Source organism: Charadrius vociferus, unplaced genomic scaffold (genome assembly GCF_000708025.1).
Source record: "Charadrius vociferus isolate BGI_N301 unplaced genomic scaffold, ASM70802v2 scaffold260, whole genome shotgun sequence".
NCBI classification, from domain to species: domain Eukaryota; kingdom Metazoa; phylum Chordata; class Aves; order Charadriiformes; family Charadriidae; genus Charadrius; species Charadrius vociferus.
Genome location: NW_009646410.1, coordinates 632,064 through 653,189, shown reverse-complemented (window position 1 = coordinate 653,189; position 21,126 = coordinate 632,064). Strand labels below are relative to the sequence as shown.

At 49.7% G+C, this 21,126-nt stretch overlaps 2 protein-coding genes across 2 annotated transcripts in view; one reads left to right on the top strand and one right to left on the bottom strand.

The window, feature by feature from the left end:
- The window catches only part of KIAA0195 (KIAA0195 ortholog), a 29,063-nt gene extending 14,206 nt beyond the window's left edge, over positions 1-14,857 (top strand). The window contains exons 15-30 of the mRNA XM_009895864.1: positions 2,331-2,433; positions 3,645-3,862; positions 5,083-5,264; positions 5,465-5,603; positions 6,226-6,341; positions 7,245-7,344; positions 8,816-8,924; positions 9,455-9,644; positions 10,203-10,280; positions 10,685-10,770; positions 11,311-11,392; positions 11,700-11,842; positions 12,146-12,240; positions 13,420-13,513; positions 13,765-13,935; positions 14,785-14,857. Coding sequence (XP_009894166.1) covers positions 2,331-2,433; positions 3,645-3,862; positions 5,083-5,264; positions 5,465-5,603; positions 6,226-6,341; positions 7,245-7,344; positions 8,816-8,924; positions 9,455-9,644; positions 10,203-10,280; positions 10,685-10,770; positions 11,311-11,392; positions 11,700-11,842; positions 12,146-12,240; positions 13,420-13,513; positions 13,765-13,935; positions 14,785-14,857 — 1,979 coding nt within the window. The remainder of the gene's footprint in view (positions 1-2,330; positions 2,434-3,644; positions 3,863-5,082; positions 5,265-5,464; positions 5,604-6,225; positions 6,342-7,244; positions 7,345-8,815; positions 8,925-9,454; positions 9,645-10,202; positions 10,281-10,684; positions 10,771-11,310; positions 11,393-11,699; positions 11,843-12,145; positions 12,241-13,419; positions 13,514-13,764; positions 13,936-14,784) is intronic.
- A 5,856-nt stretch (positions 14,858-20,713) lies between these two features.
- Positions 20,714-21,126, bottom strand: part of CASKIN2 (CASK interacting protein 2) — a 29,582-nt gene continuing 29,169 nt past the window's right edge. The window contains 1 exon segment of the mRNA XM_009879955.1: positions 20,714-20,810. Within this exon segment, the coding sequence (XP_009878257.1) occupies positions 20,714-20,810 (97 nt within the window).

Here is a 21,126-nt window from a genome sequence, read left to right as displayed (position 1 = left end):
TCAATGTCGCCTCATTTCAACTCCTTATCCTGATTTTTAAACGGTTTAGTTTAGAGGTTGGAGCTCAGACGAATACGTGTGTGACCTGGATTATGCTGTCTAGAGTAAATTCTAAGAGGAATTTTGCCAGCAGGGTTAGTTAACCATTAGAACACCTCTCACATGATAGTCTTGTCCCTTGAAACTTTCTAAAATGTATACAACCAGAAACAATGGATTATGCAGATACTACTGGGTGAAATCAAATGGCTCTGTTTATGCAGAAGAGTGAGACCAGATGATGGTAACTAATCTCTCTTGATACGTTATTTGGGAATAAATCTTTGAATCCACCCACTCCCATGACGTGCTGAAGTCAAAAGGAAATACATAATAAATTCCACAGCTGTAGCAGAAATAGGAAGTAACTTACCTGTATGTTCCCTTGCTGTTCCATTGAAATTCATGGCATTGAAATATCTGGCAGCGCTCATCCCAAACCCATAGTAACCACACAGAAATGAGGGGCTCACCAGCACCTTAAGTAGAGTAAAATGGCTTGATACCATCTCCATCTTCCTTTGCTGTAGCTGCACTCTTCCATCCCTTTTGCTCTGTCTCACTGGCTCAGCTGTAGCAGCTCGGTTCTTCCTAACGAGTCCCAGCAGTCATGAATGGCTAATCATACTCCCTGTCCTATTCATTAGTTTTCTCCCCTGTGCCAGAGAAATCCTGGCCTTCAAGTTCGTGATTTAAGAGGGGAAGAGGCTGAGCTCACGTTACTGGCAATGACAGCTGAATGAACTTCTTCCAGTTTCTGGTGTGTGCTGTCACTGTCATTTACCCCTTGGAAGGGTTGTGGTGTGGGATGCTGATGATACTGAATGGGAAACGGTTTGCAATTGCTGCCAGGCACGAACATAGCTATGTGTGTGTGTCTGGTCATCTGCAAGCTCTTGCTCTGGGTCCAGGGCACAGGTTTTGCATGAATCAATAAACAACTTCTGTTCCCTCTTTCCTAGCAGGGACTATCTGACTATAGGAGCAAGGTGGGAAGGATTAGGTGTTTATACAATAAAATTAACCAGAGCTCTGCACAAGTACTCCTTTGTGTCCCTGAAACAGGCTCCTTCTTTCACACACAGCTCCTATTGGTCTTGGAGGTTTGTTATGCAGATAAACTTGGCGTGTGATGACTATTTATAGCGCAAAGCAGAGAGCTGCTATGTTTTGGAAAATCCTTTAGTGTTCCTGAAGGTCCCTGCCTGGTTTGTGCGGGTGAATATTCTTGGCTCTTGATTTCACCAGCTCGTGTGATCATTTGCAGTCGGCAACAATGCAAGCAAGAAGCCTTTGCGCTCATTTTTCTTGGCGGTGATGCTTTTTTCATTAGATCAGCTTTGAAGCTGTTGGGGGCAAAGTCAGAGAGCAGCTGGAGGAGGGAACCTAGACAGAGGAGTCTACGTGCGTGCAATGCTAATGTGTTGAAGCCAATGAAAGGGAGCAGGAATCGTGGAGGGGGAGGCAGCCCTGCATCCTTTAACTTGTGTCCTGTGCCTGGGACCTGCATCATACAACTGACATCATGCACCTTTGGGAAACACTTTTTAACACCCCTGCCTACAGGAGGGAATGAAAGATTTTAAGTCTGTATTAAAGGGTAAAGTAGTGAGGGGAAAAGAAAAACAGGACAAGCTGTGGTGTCCATTGATTTTCAGTTCTTCCCTGATCACAATGTGAATTACTTTTTTAGAGTCTGTTATGTTGAACTTTTGACCCATCCTGGTTTAACACAGTTTCAAGACCCTTTGTGAAACAGGCTGCTATCTAATGGGTCACACTGTTAAATTACCGTCTGCTACTTGAATGGAAGGTATTCAAGAATAGCTGTTACCCTTTAGATCCGTGCCTGGCCTAAAACTAAATGCACTTTCCAGTGTAGGCAGACTTTGATCCCCGTAGGCTCATCACTGGTGCTTGTACTCTCATGAGAAGAGGCACGCAGGAATATCTTTTCTTCTGCTCTGTTGGATACAGGAGCACCTTTTGTAGGAGCAGGATTGTTACACAGTGTAAGCGGAAAATAGGAACTGACTACGTGCCTCACATTTTATCACAACCTTGTTTGAAGTCACAATTAGACACATGGCAGCTGAATACATATCATTCAGACTTGAGTAATTTCTCAATGGAGACTGAATACTTTCAACAGAGGAAAGGGGTTATCTGGAATGCATCAATGCAGTTTGCGGGAACACTCATTTCTAACAAATAAGGGAGCAGTTGGTATGATATCCCTTTCCTGGGAGCCTGAATGCGTGATGCTGACTCGTTGTTCTCCTACACTTCAGGCACTGAACAGATGTTTTCTCATGGGACAGCTGACATCATCCTCGAGGCCTGCACAGACTTTTGGGATGGTACCGATATCTACCCCCTCTCTGGCTCTGACAGGTGGGCAGCTTTGTCATTTGGTGCATTCAGAAGCTGCAGATAAATTGCAGAAGGAACCTAGTCACTCGTTAAAATTCCCTTTAGTGATGCTTACTAAGCTAGTTAATAGAAGCTTCAAGTAGGTTACGAACATGAGCCGTCTCTGCTTGTAATTAATTGTTATAATTATAGCAATGTAAGAGATTAGATAGCAACAAGCAATCTGTGGGACTGCAAGACTAAGCCACTTCTTACTGTAACTGTTAACATATTAGCCCCTTGTAAGTGGGCTCTGACTAAACTGTATAGTAGGACCGTGAATTAGAATCAGGTCATATGCTGGTGGCAGAGAATTTTTTTGTTGTTTAAGACAAATGCCTTGTCTTACATGAAATGCAGCGATCAATTCTGCCTGCTGTTGGCAGCTTCAAACCAGTCCACCACAATGCATCACACCCTTTTAGTCCTGCTGCAATATCTGACAGTGTCTGTTGCATTTTCATCTATAGGCTAATTTTCTGTTCCTATTCTTTCATCGAATAGCAGCACATTTTTCTTCTAAGTCTGCTTATCCTCAGGTGTAAGAAAACTCACTAGTTCTTTTTGGAATATTTATCATCTTACAAGCTAGTGAAAAATCCCATGTATAGTCCAATTTGTTAACTTTGTGAGTTCAATGTAGGGAAGGAACATTACACTGTTTCAGTGACTGAATATTGACTAAATGGAGACTTCACATACAGGTCCTGGGACCCAAACTCAAAGGGGAAAGGAGGAGAGTCTGTTACTGTAATTATCTGTGCCATTGACACTATTGTCAGAGTTGTCAGTTCCTTCCTCGGTGTTTATCTCCCTACAGATAAATCCTCTCTCATGAATTAAGCTTCTGCTGTCATGCAATGAACTTCCTCGGAGTCATCTGGCAGCCATATAGAGCATATTATATTAATAAGTGTATTCACAGAGTACTGTGTTCATACTCATCAGTCTGATAAGCGAACAGAAACGTTCACCGCTGCCCCTGTTGGAATATGGTTTTGTTGCCCTGTAGTGCCTGCAGCTTAGAGAATGCAGAAACAGTAAGGAAAGGCTTTTTCAGAGTCTCTGACCACTCCTCATGGAATACATTTTTCCAAATACCCAGCTGATGATTTCTACGTTGAACTTCTGTGTATGTTGTCAGAAATGAGGTACATCTCTGCTAACTTTGTTTTTTTGTCTCTCCCACGTAGGAAGAAGGTGTTAGATTTCTACCAGCGAGCCTGCCTCTCAGGATACTGTTCTGCCTTCGCATACAAGCCCATGCATTGTGCCTTGTCCTCCCAGCTCAATGGCAAGTGCATAGAACTGGTGCAGGTCCCTGGGCAGAGTGCTATCTTCACATGCTGTGATCTCCCTGGGACAACCCCCATCAAACAGAGCAGTCGGAGGAATAGCTGGAGCTCAGATGGTATGTCTTCTGTGCTGTCTATAGTAAGGTCTGCTGCTGGGTCAAGTGCTTGCTTTCTGATCAATCTAAAGCTGTAAGAACATTGTTATTCAGAGTAGCAGATGGAAATTGAGAACTAAGGGTTTCTGAAGTAGATGCTTTTCCAGAGGAAGTAATGATGTAGCAGCTGGTAGGTATGTTTCCAGTTAAGTTATTGAAGCTTGCAGAGAAATTCTTCTACTTGTGGGAAGTCTGTTTCTTAAAGCAGGCAATGGAGAGTCAAGACTTCTAGGTGTTTCCATACTTGGTTTGCCATTTGTCTAATTTTATGGAAATCACATATGTTGGGATTTTCAAAGGAATTAAATGTATGGTGGTATGCAGCTATTCTCCCTTGATGGATTTTGTTGCTGTGCTGAAGTAACTGATTCCCACTAGGTGAATTGTGCATCTCCTCCAGAACAGCAGTGGAAACTAGGAAATAAGCACATACATAACTCCAGGAGGCTCTTTTGGAAAACCAGTCAGAATCTCTTTCTACCTCGGTCTTCCGTTCTGTAAAATGTGAATAATGGGCTTTCCAACAGCTGGGAGGCAGTTGTGACTGAGTGTTTTCAAAACACTTTTCAGTCCCACCTGTGGCAAGCTTTGCAACTGCATAAAGTGTTTTATTATTCTGTTCCCCATGCTGCATCCAGCTCCCATTCACCACAGGCTGATCTGGTGATGGTGAAGGAACCCTGTCAAGGAGCCTTAGCAGGCTCTTTGTGAGTGTCTGCAGTGTCACTGGAGGGAACATGATCCAGTTCCTTTGCATCAGCCCCTTGTACTCTGATGCCACTCTGCCTCAGCTAAATTTGCCGTGTTGTTTAAGCACAGTAATATGTGTTTAAAATGCACTTTATGTGGCGTACATCCTTTACCTTTCTGCCCCAGTTCCTTGTGACTGATCCCTGTCTTCTATTTTGTCTTTTTCCTTTCCATGCTCGCTGTTTCACGCTTGTATTCTTGGTCGCATATGTGGGGATGTCCTGAAACCGCTTCTGTGATTGGGTATGCTGGGACAAATGGGTGTCTCTTCATCTCTGCTCCTGTATATATGTGTGTGCGTATCTGCATGTTTCTGTGTACTGTGTCCTTGGATGTTACCTTGGTGGCCTCTCCCACCACGTGTACTTTGTCTGACGCACATGTGGCCCCTTGTGTCTAAATGTGATTGCGTGTTGTTTGCATGCCTGAAGAAGGGATTGGTGAAGTGATGGAGAAGGAAGACTGTATCCAGGCTCTGAGCGGACAGATCTTCATGGGAATGGTCTCATCTCAGTATCAGGCCCGTCTTGACATTGTCCGCCTCATTGATGGATTGGTCAATGCCTGCATTCGTTTTGTCTACTTCTCCCTGGAAGATGAGCTCAAAAGCAAGGTAAGCTGTCTTTTCTGAACCCCCTGAACTTGCACGTCCCCTGGTTGTCTGACTGGAGAGTTTAGCTCCAGTGCAATCTAAGGTTAATCTGATTCAGCTAGCTAATGGGTCCAGAAGGTACCTATGCTCCAATATGGCATTGGTCTGCAATACTCTGGCCTGGACAGCTACACTAAAATCTTCTGTCTGCTCACCTACAGGTGTTTGCTGAGAAGATGGGTCTTGAGACCGGCTGGAATTGCCACATATCTTTAACGCCTAATGGTGATGTGCCTGGCTCAGAGATCCCTCCCTCTAGCCCCAGCCATGCTGGCTCTCTGCACGATGACCTACATCAGGGTGAGAGAACTGCACCTAAGCCACTTTGAATGCCACGTGTTTCCTGGATGATTCTTTAAAACCCATTCATAGGTTCCTGTGTCCTCAGCAGATACCCGATCCTTCAGAGCTTTGAGCACAAAACTGGATGGGCCTGAGGTGTGTGTGTGTGAGAGCGAGCGAGAGCGCCTTACATTTATAGCCTTTATACTCAGTCAGTACCGCAGTTGGAAACAAACACCCCTCTGCACCAGCTGCCATGATTTTACAACTGCTCATTAGTGCTTTTAGTTCTTGCTGGGGCCCTACGCAAGCCACTGAGGGTGTCTTGCCTGTACATTACTCTCTTTTCTTTCTTCAGATGGGATTTCTTTACTCTTTTCTTCCCCTAGAAGAAGAGAGCAAGCAGAACAGATAAACTCTTCTGTCTCAAAAGAGCAGAGACTAGGTTCACATATCTACCTCTGAGCAGATTAGTCATCTAAAAATACTGCATTTTAGATGACTGAGTGGGATCTAAGTGTTGCTAACCTAGAAAATCAGGCCTCACATTTCCTGGCTTCTGCAGCGCCACATGAATATACCATGTGGGTGGCAGAGGCAGGTTTGTGCTTATTGTTTACGCTGCTTCTTTCTGCTCCAGTTTCTCGAGATGACGTAGAGGGGCTTCTGCTGATGGAAGAGGAAGGGCATTCGGATCTCATCAGCTTTCAGCCAACAGACAGCGATATCCCCAGCTTCCTGGAGGACTGTAACAGGGTGAGGCTCCCGTTCCCCACAGACCTTGTGCCGTTGTCATGGTCAGCAGTATCACCTCATTACTCCCAGAGGGAATTCCTCTTGAAGCAGATTGATTGACTGGTTTGCATTGGGACTCCTACTTTCCCTCACCCTCTTCCTGCTTGGTATCTGGAACCTGGGAAATTTGGGATTCTCTCAGTTAATCACTTTTGCTGAACAGGTCTTTTCTTTGGAGTTTAGAAATGGAGGTGACCACACATGGGGTAGCCTTGACAGCCGCATTTCAGTCCGTCTGGGTCCCCTTCCCATGTGCTGGGCAGGGAGTGGGAACGTCCCCACATTCCATGCAGACAGAAGAAACTTTGTCTCTCTACCAGCTGTGGGCCAGGGCTGGTGCTGCCAAGTAGTCAGAGTGCAGGACAAGCTTTTCCTGCCTCATAAAGGACTCAGAGATGTTCAGCAGAGGTTACAGGAATATCAGAGATTGATACAGATTTAAAAAAAAAAAAAATAATAATCTCTTAGGCCTTCTTTTAGAAAGCAAGAACCCTTCCCTTGCTGTGTGTTGATGTGGTTGCAACTGAAATAGATCCAGTTGCTGGAAGACAGCACAAAGACTCTGACTAGATTCTCCACATGGGTAAAAAGTCCTTAGAAATCGTGAGCGCAGGTCTGTCATGCTGATCTTACAAACCCTGGGGGTAAGCACAGACAGACAACTTGGTGTGTCAGTGTAGAACTTTAACAGAAGACTTTTTACAGCAGCTTGGGAAAGCCAGCTTCTGTCTGCAGGGACATCAATTTGTATCTGATCTTGAAGTTGCATAATTCTGGGAATCAGTTCTCATTTCAGCATTTCCCTCTGAAATGCCTCTCCCTCACACACACTCACCTGCTTAGTCTCTTCTTTCTCTTTTCCAGGCCAAACTCCCACGGGGGATCCACCAGGTGAGACCTCACCTGCAGAACATAGACAATGTGCCTTTGCTGGTGCCCCTCTTCACAGACTGCACCCCAGAGAGTAAGTGGCACAGAGCCTGCGTCTGTCCTACTGCTGCCCATTAACACCTTCCCCATCCATTTGCTCTGGCTCATCTGGGTGGGGACAGGGGTGAAGGGAACGGGATACAGTACAGAAATCTAGAAGGGCATTTTGATATTAATCACCCTCTAGTGCTTCCTGTGGGAAGCCAGGTGTTAACTTCATTTTAATGCAGCTGTTCCCTAGCTACAGAATTGGGCTAAAACCCACTCCTTTCAATTTGCATTTGTAAGAGACACAAAAGCAAACATCCAAAATGCTACTGCCTTTTATTAAATGCGCCTTATCAGGGTGCTAGGAGACTTTGATCTGTGCTCACAATCCTCCGTGCCTTATATAACTCGGAAATCACTTCCCAGAAGAATTTTCCTCTGGCAGTTGCTGTTAACACCTTCTGCTGCTTTGCAGAGTTTTTGATTGCAGAGACTCAGAAAGGACAAAATTTCTTTATCTCTCTGAGCGATACTGTTTTATCTAAGAAAGGGGCTGAGTGCTCAACTGGCTAATACCTGTCCAGTCTACAGTGAAAGCACTAAGCATCATTATAATATAGAATTTTAGGTACCTCTGGGCACAGTTTACAGAGTGCCAGTGAGAACCAGTTACAGCCTGGTCTGCCTAAGCAGTCAGTGACCAGTAGATTTCCTCTCTTTTTGGCAGAAGTGGCAGTTCCCCCCTTCATCTAACCCCTCAGTGCGCTGCAGATCTGGATGCACCAGTCATTTGGATAAGTTGTTTACACAGGAATCTGCAGAGGGTGGGTTTGGGGTTTTTTTTGCCCAGAGCATTCTAGAAAATTCATATACGCACTATGCACAGAGCTACAGAAGAAAAATCAGATCAAACAGCAGCTTTGATTTTGAGGCCCCGGGAGGGTGTTGATAAAAAGATGGATGAAAGCTAGAAGTAGTGGTGGGAGTGCAGGAACAGGGGCTGGCTCTGAGTGTGGCTGAGCGTGGCACTGCTTTTTGGAGTGGTTTGTTATATTCCCTCTGTTCCTTTAGGCTTGGAACAGTACTGATGTGCTGCTGAGCAGAATTTAAAATTGTGTATTTATTTTAGGTTTGAATTTAGGTTTATTTAATTTCTGGTGTTTTCTAACAAGACCATTTGATGCTGAAGCCATCTGTATTATATACCCAGGCTGTCCCTAGAGCTCTGGTCTGAAAGAGATGTGCCAGAGATGCAAATCTCTGGGTCACAGTCCTATGAACTGCAGCTCAGTTCCTGCAGGAGGCAGGTATACAGGGCACTTGGACTTCAATTAATTAGCTATCTAATTGTGGATTTTGACTTTGGATGTCACTATACATGACTGATGAATATCATTTGGAGTAATTTTAAGAGATCTGACTGCTTGTTATCCAGACTAGAAAGGGTGTGTAAAACACTGCATCTTTGTGTGCGTAATAAGGTAACACACTGTGTTTCTCCTTCTGTCCCTTTGCAGCTATGTGTGAGATGATCAAGATCATGCAGGAGTATGGGGAGGTGACTTGCTGTCTGGGAAGCTCTGCCAACCTGCGGAACAGCTGCCTCTTCCTGCAAAGTGATATCAGGTAGGGCAGGATCCAGACTCCTCCAGCAGCCTTTGCCTGGAGCTTAGCAAGTGCCCAGCCGTGGGTCACGCCAGACCTGTGGTTTATGCAGGGGGATGCTCACAATTCCTCTGTCCATTATTAGCTGCATTTGTCTCCATATGGGAGATTTGGGTGGTATTGGGGTGACTACCTAGATCCCTTGGCACACAGAGATATTTCTCTCCATCTTTGAAAGGAAGATGTTACTCTTCCATGCTGAACTATTGTGCACCAACTGGCATTACAGATGCTTCCGATTGGGTGAAAGAGTGGAAACGCCCTCTGGATCAGCCTTGCCCTTGAACCACAAACCCAAATGTGTTCATTATTTCTCTGGGAATAACTGAAAGTCTAGGGAGATTGATCCTGAATTCACGTCACAGCTCAGGACTTCTCTACCAGCAAGATTGATAGAGGTGGCATGGTACTTTACAAGCTGTACTGCAGTGAAACATAGTTTCTCCTCTGGGATGAGGACTTTTGCTAATGCTCCCGTGTTGTCCTTGCAGTATAGCACTGGACCCTCTCTACCCATCTCGCTGCTCGTGGGAGACTTTTGGCTATGCCACCAGCACCACCATGACTCAGGCCTCTGATGAGCTCACCCCGCTGCAGCTCTCAGGGCAACTCAACAGCCTGCCCTGCTCCATGTCCTTCCGCCAAGAAGAGAGTACCAGCATCATCAGGCTTATAGAGCAGGTGAGCCAGGCATATCCCCTCTCCAGTACTCACCCCTCTGTCTGCAGCTCACAAAGAGCAAAGCCAGGAGCTCACATGAGCATTCCTGTTGAATTGCTGGCAGTACGCTGCCAGCATTAGCTTTTCTCATGTCTCCTGTCCTTTGTTCAGGAAGCACAACAGAGATACTCTTCCTGCCTGGCCCTGCTGGTCCAAGGTGTAGGGGATGGTTTGGGAATGGTGCCTTGTGGCAACAGAACATGAATATTGTTCAATTGGATAAAGTATAAACTTGTAGAGATCCCTAGCTAGACAACAATGCAGTGCTGGGGAGAAGTGTTACCCCAGAAAAGCCAGCAGGTTTAAACAAACTTACCCCTTGGCTAAATTCCGCCTTTCTTTCACAACCTCTACATCTATGCAGGAGACCTTCCCCTTTTGCTTGCAATGTGTCCGGATCCTCTCCCCTCCCACTTCCCCTGCACACCACATGTTCTGCCCCTGCCTGCCAATAATTGCTCTTGGCTGATAACTGCTCCCATCACAGCGAGGGCTCTGAGGGCTTGTGCTTCCTTCCAGGCCAGGCATGCAACGTATGGGATCCGCAAGTGTTTCCTCTTCCTGCTGCAGTGCCAGCTGACCTTGGTTGTCATTCAGGTGAGTCCTGGTCTGGCTAGGGACAGCATTTAGCTCAGAGGACAGGAGTGCTAGCATGGATATGGGTGGCTGCAGTGGGGCAGCCTTGCGACAGAGGGAGATGGCCTTCAGTCAGGCTTACAGAGCACATTTGGGAAAGTTACCGATAGACACTATGTGATATCAGACTATATTGCCCCTTCTCCCTGACCCTCCTACAGAAGTTTCTTTTCAACCCCTTTTTCCTTGGAGGAAAGCATCCCCTGCAGCACCTGCCCTAGCAGCCTGGAACATGTGGAGGGGCTGTGCAGTGCCACCCTAGTTACCAGCTCATCCCAGTGTTTTGGGGGAGGACAGTAGCATCTTGGGTAACAAGACTGTCCTAGCACTGCTTACTGTCTTCGCTCTGGATTGTTCCTGTCCAGTTCCTCTCCTGCCTGGTGCAGCTGCCCCCCATCCTCAGTACAACGGACATTGTGTGGCTCTCCTGTTTCTGCTACCCACTGCTCAGGTGAGTTTATCAAACAGGGTGGAACCACTTGCCTCCCACCCACAGGATGCACAGACCAGTCCCCCAGCTTCACTGTGTCCATGTTAAAAGCAAGCATGCTGTGGGTGATGGCAGCTAAGAAGGCTGCAAGTATTATTCCAAGAACCTGCTTTGGCAAGGTGCTTGGAAACACAGGTAGGAGCATTTGTGTACTGCTCTGTTAGCCCTGCCTGCTATTGAACCTCCAGCTGAAAGTCATCTTCTAATCTTGATCCTGCTGCGCTGGCTGGAGTGCAGTGGAGAGCCTAGAGTGTCAGGCAGAGGCCAGAGTACCATGGGTGGTACTTTTCCCCCCCATCACACAGCTGAAAGTCACCTCTCTTCCTGTCTGTACCTGCCGTGGGTGACACCTTTTACAGCACACACTAAGACAGTGGCCAGATAAGTGCCAATGCTCCAAGCGGTCTGAGGAGGTTATTTGTGTTCAAATGTTAGACCCAGAAAAAAAGCAATAGTTCTGGTGCCTGAACTTGTTACTGAGACTAACTTACCTTTCTCCAGCATCTCGCTCCTGGGCAAGCCTCCCCACAGCTCCATCATGACCATGGCAACAGGAAAAAACTTGACTTCCATTCCTAAGAAGGTAGGTGGCCCATCAGATTAAAGTTGTTCACACATTCTTCTCTTCTACTTTGTCCCAGTGTTGATGTGCAGCTTGGGCCTTCCCAGCTCCCTTGGTAAATCGATCCATGGCCTAAGCCATGCTATCCAAAAGCCTGGCATGAACAGGAAGGTCAATGCCAACATCCCCACAGGGCAGATCCACTGCACAACATCTCATCTGTACTACACCTTGTCTTTTGCAGCCAGTGATTTCCTGGTGGTTCATGTGGGGGAGGCTGGGCCAGTGACATGCCCATGTCATCCTCCTGCTTCTCCCTTATTCACAGACTCAGCACTACTTCCTGTTCTGCTTTAGCCTGACCTTCTGCTCCTGCCTCATCTGCTTCGGGTTCACGCTGCATGAGTCCTGCAAAGAGGTGAACGCTACCAGCCTCAATCTCACAGCCTGCTCCTCCATCATGCTGCACAGGTGAGAAACTGAGCCTGGCACACCCCCCTCACCCTGCAGGGCCTATTGCTCTTCCCAGGTAGAACTGATTCCCCTGTAACAAGCTTCAGAGTCTTGCACGATCCAGCTACAGCGGCTACGTAGAGCGCTGGGTGCCTTGACAATGGCATCTTTGCTCACTGTTGCCTCCTGGTACTAGGACAGCCTGACTCCAAGCCCACACTTAATTCTGTCAGCTATCAGAGGAGGAAATGGCCCCGGTGGGAGCAGATCAGACCGTAAGTCTCCACTATTGACTTCTTTCTGCTGTCCTCTCTTTACTAGCAATGCTGATGGTGCTCCTGACTGGTTTGGGACTTTTTCCAATGCTCTTCTTGTAGCCCAGAAACTCACAGCTGGCCTGATTGTTTTACACACAGGTAAGTCCCTGTTCCCAGACCCCCATTCCTCACTCTGGGGTCAAACTTGCATCCTTTGCCTCTTTCTTTGACCCCTATGCCAGAGCACAAACTCCCTGATAGAAGCAGACACTGCAGTGGCCTCTCAGCACAGGCATAAAGCCCCTTGTCTTACTAAACATTACCCTAACAGATTAAAGGCAGCGCCTTCAGAACTGATTCTGCTTCCTACCAGCACTGCTGAAGTGCTGATTCCTCCCCAGTCTCACCAGAAGAACAGCATCCCTCTTTGCCTTCTTGCAAATCAGCTAACAGCATCCTGCAGCTCTCCAAAAATATTTCCTGCCTCAAAAGTCCTTATATGCCTGCTGCCGTTTTGTGAAGCACCCCATTTCCTTCCCCCAAACAGCACTAGTGCAGCTGCAGTGACCCTACAGCCTTTTTAAACCCTCTGGAGAGGTGGTGAGCCAGCACCTGGCTGACCCTCATCACCTGCACGTGATTGCCTGGCAGAGTAGGTCCAGCTGCTTTCTGACACCCTTAAAGGGTCTCTGCTCCCTTTCCAAGGTGCTGTGCCTTGGTGCCAGGCATGGCATTGCGCGTTGAGATGTGCAGGGTGTCCAGGCCAACAGAAACGCTTCCTGATTTGAGAGGCAGCCCTGCTTTGGGGAGAGGTAGTGTGCATTACTGTGCTCTGTCCTTCAGACCACTGAGGCTAGGCGGGGATGCTCTGGCAGGTGGGAAATGCTGTTCTGAAGAGCTCAAGCGAAAGCTGTGCAAATGCTCTGTCCTGTGCAGACAGCTCTGGGTCTCTCGCTAAATATCTTTCTCTGGGCTGGAGCTTTCCAGTGGTGCAGGCCTGCTGTGACCCAGAGACAAGGGTATTCCCCCTCCCCACCCCATCTCCCTAGTTCTGGTCCTTTGCCTGATCTGCTTTAGCATGCCAGGCTGCGAACCAACCGTGGCATCCCCACAGTGAGCAACCCGGTGCAGTGCTACTACTGCGCTCCCCCCTTGCCCTGCGTATTTGGGGACTTAGAATTGCTGTGAGGAGAATGGTCTGAAAGGCCCTTGAAGGAGAAGTTGGTTTCAGGGACATAAATCCCATATTCCTTTGGAGTAATAGTTGTTGATGTATACTGTAAAGTGTTGTACCCGTGTGTGATGCTAAATAACCTCCTCTTCCATCTGTCCCTGTAGTGTTCATATCCATCACCCACGTCCATCGCACCAAGCCATTGTGGAAGAAGAGCCCTCTCTCCAACCGGTGGTGGACACTCACTGTGGCTGTTGTGTGAGTATCCCCAGGCCCTGATGAGGCACTCCAAAGTGCTGGAGGAAGGAGGGCTCTAGACCTGCTCCAGCACCAGTTTGCTGGTGCTGAGGGAAGTTTTGGTCCAGGGCAATTGTTCTCCACTGCTGAATCAGTGAAGGGTCTCTGTTGTGAACTCAGGGGTGTTACATCTGGGCCCGAGCCTTGATCTGCAGATACTGGGAAGCTTGTTAGCTCTGCTGAGATTTTGAGTGTCTGTTTTTTCATCTTAGATTGTTGGGGCAAGTGGCACAGACTGTGCTGGACCTGAAACTCTGGGAAAACCTCAATTCTTCATTGACCTTTAACCACGTTTCCATCTCCCCGGTCTCGTGGCTCCTGGGTTTTCTTTCCTTGGTCCTTGTGGTTATCATCAATGAGATTGTCAAGCTGCATGAAATCAGGTATGGGGCTAGTAGAGAAGATGAGGAGGAAGGGCTGGAGCCTCACTCCAGCCTGGCCTCGAGCTGCAGAAAAATGATGCACAGGGAACAGGGTGGGGAATAAAAAGGAAAAGATGATTGCATTGTGTAAAGCACCTGGCTATTGTGTGCAAGCTCATGTTTCACCTTTCAGGGAGGAAGCGCAGAGGAGGAAAGAGGGTCAGGGAAGGGCAGTGGCAGTGATTGGGAGCAGGAAGGGAGATGAAAATTTCCTTATCTCAAACCAATGAGAGGGAGACAGCCAAGGTCTATGAAATACCAGTATGGAACTGGAGAGGGCTGTTCTCTCCATCTCGTCCCATGAGGACAGAGAGGCATTGAATCACAGCAGAGGAAATACGTCTTCACACAGTGCCTGGACTGTGGGACTCATTTTCACAGGAAGTGGCCAACGCCAAGAATTAGTAGCAGGCAAAGTGACTGGCTGTTCTTCTTAGCACAGGGAACAGCCGGAGCTGGGAGTTAACGCTAATGAGCATTGATTCAGGAAAGGGGTTGCTGAGGAAAAGCAGCAGGGATTTCAGGGAACCCTGATGGGGACGGAGCCGCTGTCTCTGTTCCTGGGAAGGATTTCTGGACCTTTCCCTGCTGTGTTGGCTGACCCTGGAGACGGGACTTGGCTGGATGGGATAGGATTGAGACCATGGGTTGCTTTCTGGGTTCGATTCCCCCCTCCAGGGTACCACAGGGCCCAGACCAGGGGCTTCTCTGCTTCTTGGGGCTGTGCAGCTCAGGAATTGCAGTGGGGCAGCCTTGCTTGCCTTTCGCCCCTCCACATGCTGACTCTCTTCTTTCTTCTGCCTTCTCCAGGGTCCGCGTCCGTTACCAAAAGAGGCAGAAGTTGCAGTTTGAAACAAAGCTGGGGATGAATTCGCCGTTTTAAACCCTCCCAGCTCGAGTTCCCGGGAGCCAGGGCCACACAACCGCATCCTGCACTGGGAGGGTGGCTGCACCAAAGGCTCAGGGCGTTTTCCCTCACACATGCAAACCAGACAGCCTCCGTGCAAAACTGCATCGACACCTTCCGGGGGTCCCCTGGCAGGGCACTGCTGTCGGGATCGCCCAGCAGGTATGCAGCCCCCTCCCCGGCCTGCTAGGGTACTCTCAAGGGAGCCTGCAAGCTCTGGTGGCTGTTCAGGCTGCCCTTCCTTTATTTATTTATTACTAGAGGTTCTTGTTAGTATCACGGTGATGCTGAAATGAAGTGACTCCTTCCCTCTGCATGAGCAGATAGGTTTCCTGGACCTGCCAGGAGAATCTGGGGCCAGCAGGGGAGACACAGGGCTGCTGAAGCAAGAGATCTCTATTGAAACCCATTTTCGTTTTCCATCTCTGGGTGCTCTCCTGGATGATGTGTGTATGTGCATGTCCTCACCCACCTCCCTGTGTCCTGGTGGGGAAGGAGCCACGTGTCCTGCAGCTCCAGGAGTGCTGGGTGCCAGGGGAGGACTGGAGCTCGAATTCCCAAGGGAACACGGGGAAGGGTCTCCGGCAGGATGCTGGGAACGCCCCTACGATGGCCAGGCTGTACCAGGCCTGCCCTCTAGTGTTGTTGCTGTAGCCATCTGCCAGCTGTTGGGTGCTTCAAGAGAAGGGGGATGAGACAGGGTTTTAAGAAAAGCTGTCCGCATTTGACCCTGGGGATCTGGTGCAGAGGGAGTCAGGAGGGCAGCTCTGCCTGCCTGCAGGGAGTCAGCATGGCTTAGCTTCCTCCAGCCCTGGTGCTCTTATCTGCTTTAACAACCCCCAGAGAGGTTTATAACTGTTCTCATTTTTGTGATTCGACTTGCCGTTCTGCTTCAGTAAAATGCCTGTTTAAGAGGGCCATAGCTAGAGATAAAACCTCAGCCCTACCTATCCTGCCATGGAGGGAGGGGGGCATCTTTCCAGGCAGGATATCTGCATCTTGCAGTTGTGACTAACACAGAGCTGGTGGATGGCTCCTTTCCCAGCCGGGGATTGTGCTGCGTCCGGTACTTGCCCCCCAAAGTACAGGGAAACCCCTCTCATCATGTCTTTCTGTGGTAGTGTTTGGAAGTCTCTCCCCTCCATGCTGCTGCCCTCACATCTGTTCCCTGTTTTTCTGGAAGCCTTTTCTTCATTTGACTGGGGGACACCTTCCCCTGAGGGCTGCTGCAAACCATGATATGCCCCAAGGTGGCACACATGCTCTTGAGCTCTGAGCAGACCCCAGCTGTACTGGGAACACTGGTGCCCTTGTGAGCTGACAGTCGAGGGCCACACAGGAGCACACAGACTTGGCTGCCGGAATATTTGCAGCTCATGGAGATGTTGATCCTAGTTCTAAAAACTGGCTAAAGCTGGTAAATCCTGGCACTGGTTTTGCTCCCAATATTAACACTACAATATACAGCTGTTACTTCCCGTTTGGTACCTGAGACTAACAAATTGCTGCCGGTCCTTCCCTGGCAGGCGGGGAGCTGGCTGGCACCCCCCAAGCTCTGCCCTGCTGCTCCACCTTGTCTTCCTTACATTTCAGCATAACCAGAGAGCATGCGCGCTACTGCGTGTCTTTAAGCAATACCCTTCTCCCTGCTGTGGGCTTGGTAGGTGGCAAAGCGGGGGTACAGTCAGCCTCTGAGCTCTGGGGACAGACGGAGGATGACGGAGAGGGGCTGGGGGTGTTGAAAGGCCTTGGACCCCGTTCCTACAGCTGGAGAGAGGATGTTTGGATTCCACGCTGCTGGCAGAGTTGCGCGGGACAGGGAGCCAGCAGCTCACTGGGGAAACGCAGGGCTGCTCTCCTGCAACGCAGCAGTACCGGGCCGCTCCTGCTTGCAGAGTGGGTCCGCTCACCTTTGCCAGCTCAGCTGAACTCTGCCTTCGCTCCTCTCGGGCCTGCAGAGCTGCCCGACTCAGGGAGGACAAGCTGCATCTTTCTCAGTCTCGCTTAATTCACTAAAAGTCAGCTCCAGTTCTCTTACCGTGGCACCTGAGAAATCAGCTTTTCTTTCTGATGCCCAGACCAGCTGGCAGGTGGGATACAGCCTCCTCTAGGGCCGAGCTGAGCTGGAGGCAAAGGCAGCACCAAGTTGCTCACTGCTATTCCTGCAGAGCAACCTTCCCCCCAGACTTTAGCTCTTGCCCTGTGCCGCTTAACTGTTGTAGGTGATAAAAGGTGGCAGATCCTGGGGCTTCCTGCTGGCCACACCTTGCTCTAGAGGAGGCACCTCCAAGGTTTCCTTCTCTGGGCAATCACAAATGTTTATTTTCCTGCACCCTCCTTCCCCTGGCTAGACTTGCAGGGAGCCGAGGTGTATGAATGGAGCTTTTTGGATGGTCTCGCCAATGCCACCCTTCCCTTGGCCATTGAGGTATCCGAGGGTCAGGGAGCACGGCTTCAGAAGGAAATTTCCTACATCAAGATGTTTTTAAATGGTGTATATTTTATATTAAATTTTTTGGGATGTATGTAAAAATATTTGATTTGTATTAAAACAGGTAAATTGTATTAAAAAAAAAAAAAGAGAGAAAGAAACCAACCCAGACCCACATGCATCCGGTGAACGAACGGCAATAAATGATTGTCTTGGATAACACACAGTGAGAGTGGGAGGGAGTCTACACCCGGCAAAGCGAGGAGGTAAAAACGTGTATGGCAGCTTACGTCTTTGGGTCCGAGTTACCGGGCTCACCTGTTGTAGGGACACAGCCCGAGAGTTTGATGCTCCTGGGACCTGCTCCTGGCACTTTTTTCCCCACTTTCCGCTCAGCTTTGGGAGAATTCTGTCCAGCTCCGAATGCCTCCTCCTACAGAGTAACGGCCTGATTACCTCGCGGTCTCCTGCATCCCAGGCGCAGCACACGTGGTTGTTCCCAGGCACTGCTCGGGTCGTGGTGGGTGGCACGGTTTGAAGCCCTCTGGATGAAAGGTCAGGGGTGAGCTGGAACAGGCACTGCGAGCACCGGAGAAAAGCAGCCCGGCGAGATGAGGTCTGGCCCTGGTGTCACTGTGGCCGCACTCTGATCACCAAGGAGGATGGAGGGGTGCTTTGCCCGGCAGGCGGGGGTAGCCGTGGCTTCAGACGTGCCCAAAGCTGGGCAGCTGGTGCCCAGCGCTCTCACCACGTTCCTGCCATGGTGGTAAGACTCAAACCGAACGTTAACCTCACTGGAAGCGACAGAGGGACTCACCAGAGGAGATGATCTGAGGAAACCCAGATCTTAAGCGCTCAAGGGGCAGGATAATGCTGATCCTCGATGAACTTCAAACAGAGCAGGAGAGGAGCTTGTGCGATTTGACAGGAAGGAAACGAGTAGGCAAAACTATCAAAAGGGTAAAATGTGCCCCACTGTTTAATAGAATTTAGTCTTAATGGATGTTAGTGGAAAACAAAACACATGATTAACACAAACAGAGCAGATGGTTTAAAATCTGTTGTCAGTCTGGTGATTACACGGGCTATTTTTTCCCCTCACTGTCTTGCTGCACGGAGCAGGTGCAGCCGGGGTCAGGTAGTCCCAGTTGCAGTGTACATAACTTACACACCATACAGTAGCTTCAAAATAGAGATCTAGAGCTTAAAAAATAGGCATTCTTCTGCAAAATCAAATGTTTAATTCCCTTATTGTCAATGAGAGCAGCGTGGTGCTGCCCTCAGGTGGCTCAGACAGCAACAGCTCCACCCCAGTGTCCTCTTATCCCTGACCCCAGAGTACAAGACTTGCAGTTCTGGTTAGTAAATATATATAATAAATCACATTTAAAATATATACATTGGCCTTTTAAAAAAAAAAACATTTACAGTTTATCAACAGTGGAAAAAAATAACTGGGCTTCTCCCAGGTTGACTCGCGAGAGTAAAAATCAGTTTTAAAAGGTTTCTGCAAACCTTTTGATAAAGTGCCACTGGTTGGAGCTACTTAAAAACAATGGGGTCCACGACGTAGCACTTGCCTGTCAGCCACGGTCATTTAAATACACTCAATGTGATGTATAAATCAGAGCAACCAACTAGCCTAGAGAGAAGTTGTCTTAACTGCCTCAAACTGACCTCGAGTCCCAGCCAAAAATTTTATTCTTTTTTTTTCAGGGCTTTTTCATCTTTGCTTTTCAGCCTAGAAGCCAGGCAGGCACCTCCCGCCCCCCTGCCCCGTGGCACGACTGCCGCTCGTGAGCACAGACCCTCAGGAATGTCCAGGCGGGCTCCGCTCGCAGCGGCTGCTCCCCTTCCCCTACAGGGGGACGAGGGGCTGCAGACAGTCCGATGCAGTCGCAAACTCCTAAAAGGATTGGGAAGCAACTGCCACTTCAGCCACCTTCTCCCTTCCCAGTTCGTCTTTGCGTTGGGGATTTTTTTAAAAAGGGGGGATACGTGGAATACTTTTTTCCCCTTTGTTTGGAATTTTTGTAGCAAATGGCACTTTAGTACAATCTTAGGTTCCCTTCTGGTGCTCTGATGCTTTCATTTGCTTGGCATGCCGAGCGCAAGCCAAGTTCGGGGCTCTTGGACATATTTAGACATGCACTACTAAACAGATCCTGCTCGAGAAATCTGTCTTCGAGCTATGCAGCCGTTCCTCCCGCTTGGATGCAATGAGCTATCGCTGCTGTTCCCCTGCTGCAGCCACGGGGCTGTGACTGCATCCAGCCTGCGCGCACAGTAGCTGTTGCCGAGCCGAACTCACCCAGTGCGCGCGGGGTCACCTCTCCCGCTGGGTTTTAGTGCTGGGAGGAAGCATCTCCCGGAGTCCCAAATGCTGCTACTGTTTAACGACGCTCACAGCGGACTTTGTGCCAGCAGCTGCCCGCAGGGAGGGGGGAGTGGGAAAAGGGACCATTTTCTCCCCCAAAAAAGGGATAGGGGAGGGGAAAAAAAACAAAAACAAAACCACTAACCATGCTGCTGCTTCACCCTGGAAGCACGGGGGTGGGGGTTTGCCTAGGCACGGTGTCGGCAGAGGGCAGCCTCCGTTCAGCAGCACGATCCAGCCGGACTGGCACAAAGGCACAGCCCTTCGGCGCTGCCATCGCCATCCTCACGGCTCTGGGAAAGGGGCAGGTAGCCCTCCATGTCCGGCAGGGCCGTGGCGGAGCATCCGCCTCTTCGCAGGTTGTCCCAAGCTCCGTCTCGAGGGGTTTGTGCGTCCCACCAGAAGGATTTCGATCCACTTGGATTACACGCTGCCTGACGCCGACGCGTTTGGAAAAGCAACGAATAAAGCAGAAAGGTTCCTTCTCGCTCTGCAAGCTGCCAAATTGCAACAAGCCCTGTCTTCTTTTAGCTGCTGTCAGGCCTTGCCGGGGCTGGGATCTGCTCAGTAAATAGCCAGCTCGGTGGCGGCTGCCCGGGGAGGTCTCTCCTTTGACACATTGTTGGCAGGGGATAAATAATAAGAGGCAGGACTCGGCAATGCAGCGGGGAAAGAGAAAGGTCCCTTGTGGAGGCTCCTCGGCTCTGTGCAAGGGAGTGAGGGCTTCTCCGTGGCCTCCAGGACCGCATGTGCAGCCCCTCTGGGCTCTTCTCCTGCTGCCAGTCTGGTGGGAAATGCCTGACCCTGTCGGAAACCGGCCCGCGGCCACGCCGGCACGTGTGATACGGAGCCAGGGGTGAGCAAGGAGGGGCAGCCGCGTTCCCAGCCGCAGCGCGAAGTGCGGGGAGGGAAGCGGCTGGAGAGACCTGGAGGCACCGCTCAATGCCGGCTCCGCTCTCTCCTCCCATCGTGAGTGGCACCGGTGGAGCAGCCGGAGGCGGGGAGGGGAAGGAGGGAGCAAGGCTCAGTCCAGCATCGCGTCCAGCTGGTCGGCCAGGTCGTCGAACATGTTGCTGATGTCTTCCAGGATGTTCTTGGCTGAGTGCACAGCCCCGGGGTGGCTGGGGAGGGAAGGGAGAGAGTCAGCACACCACCCAAAGGCTTCTGGTGCTGATGGGGTGAGTTGGCCGGGCAGGACCCGACCCTCTTGGTGGCAGCCGGAGCCCAGCACGCAGCTGGATTCCAGCACGCATGACCTGGTGTGGTGCAGGCATGTCCCCACGCACAGCCCTTCACCTGCCCTTACTGGGGGCGTCCTAATTCCACCTTAAGGGGCCCAACTCCAGCGTCTCCCTCGCCCCCAGTGCTGCCTCACCTCTCCACCTTCGCTGTGATCTTCTTCTCGGCTGCTTGCCGCGTGGCGGCCCGGGGCGGGGT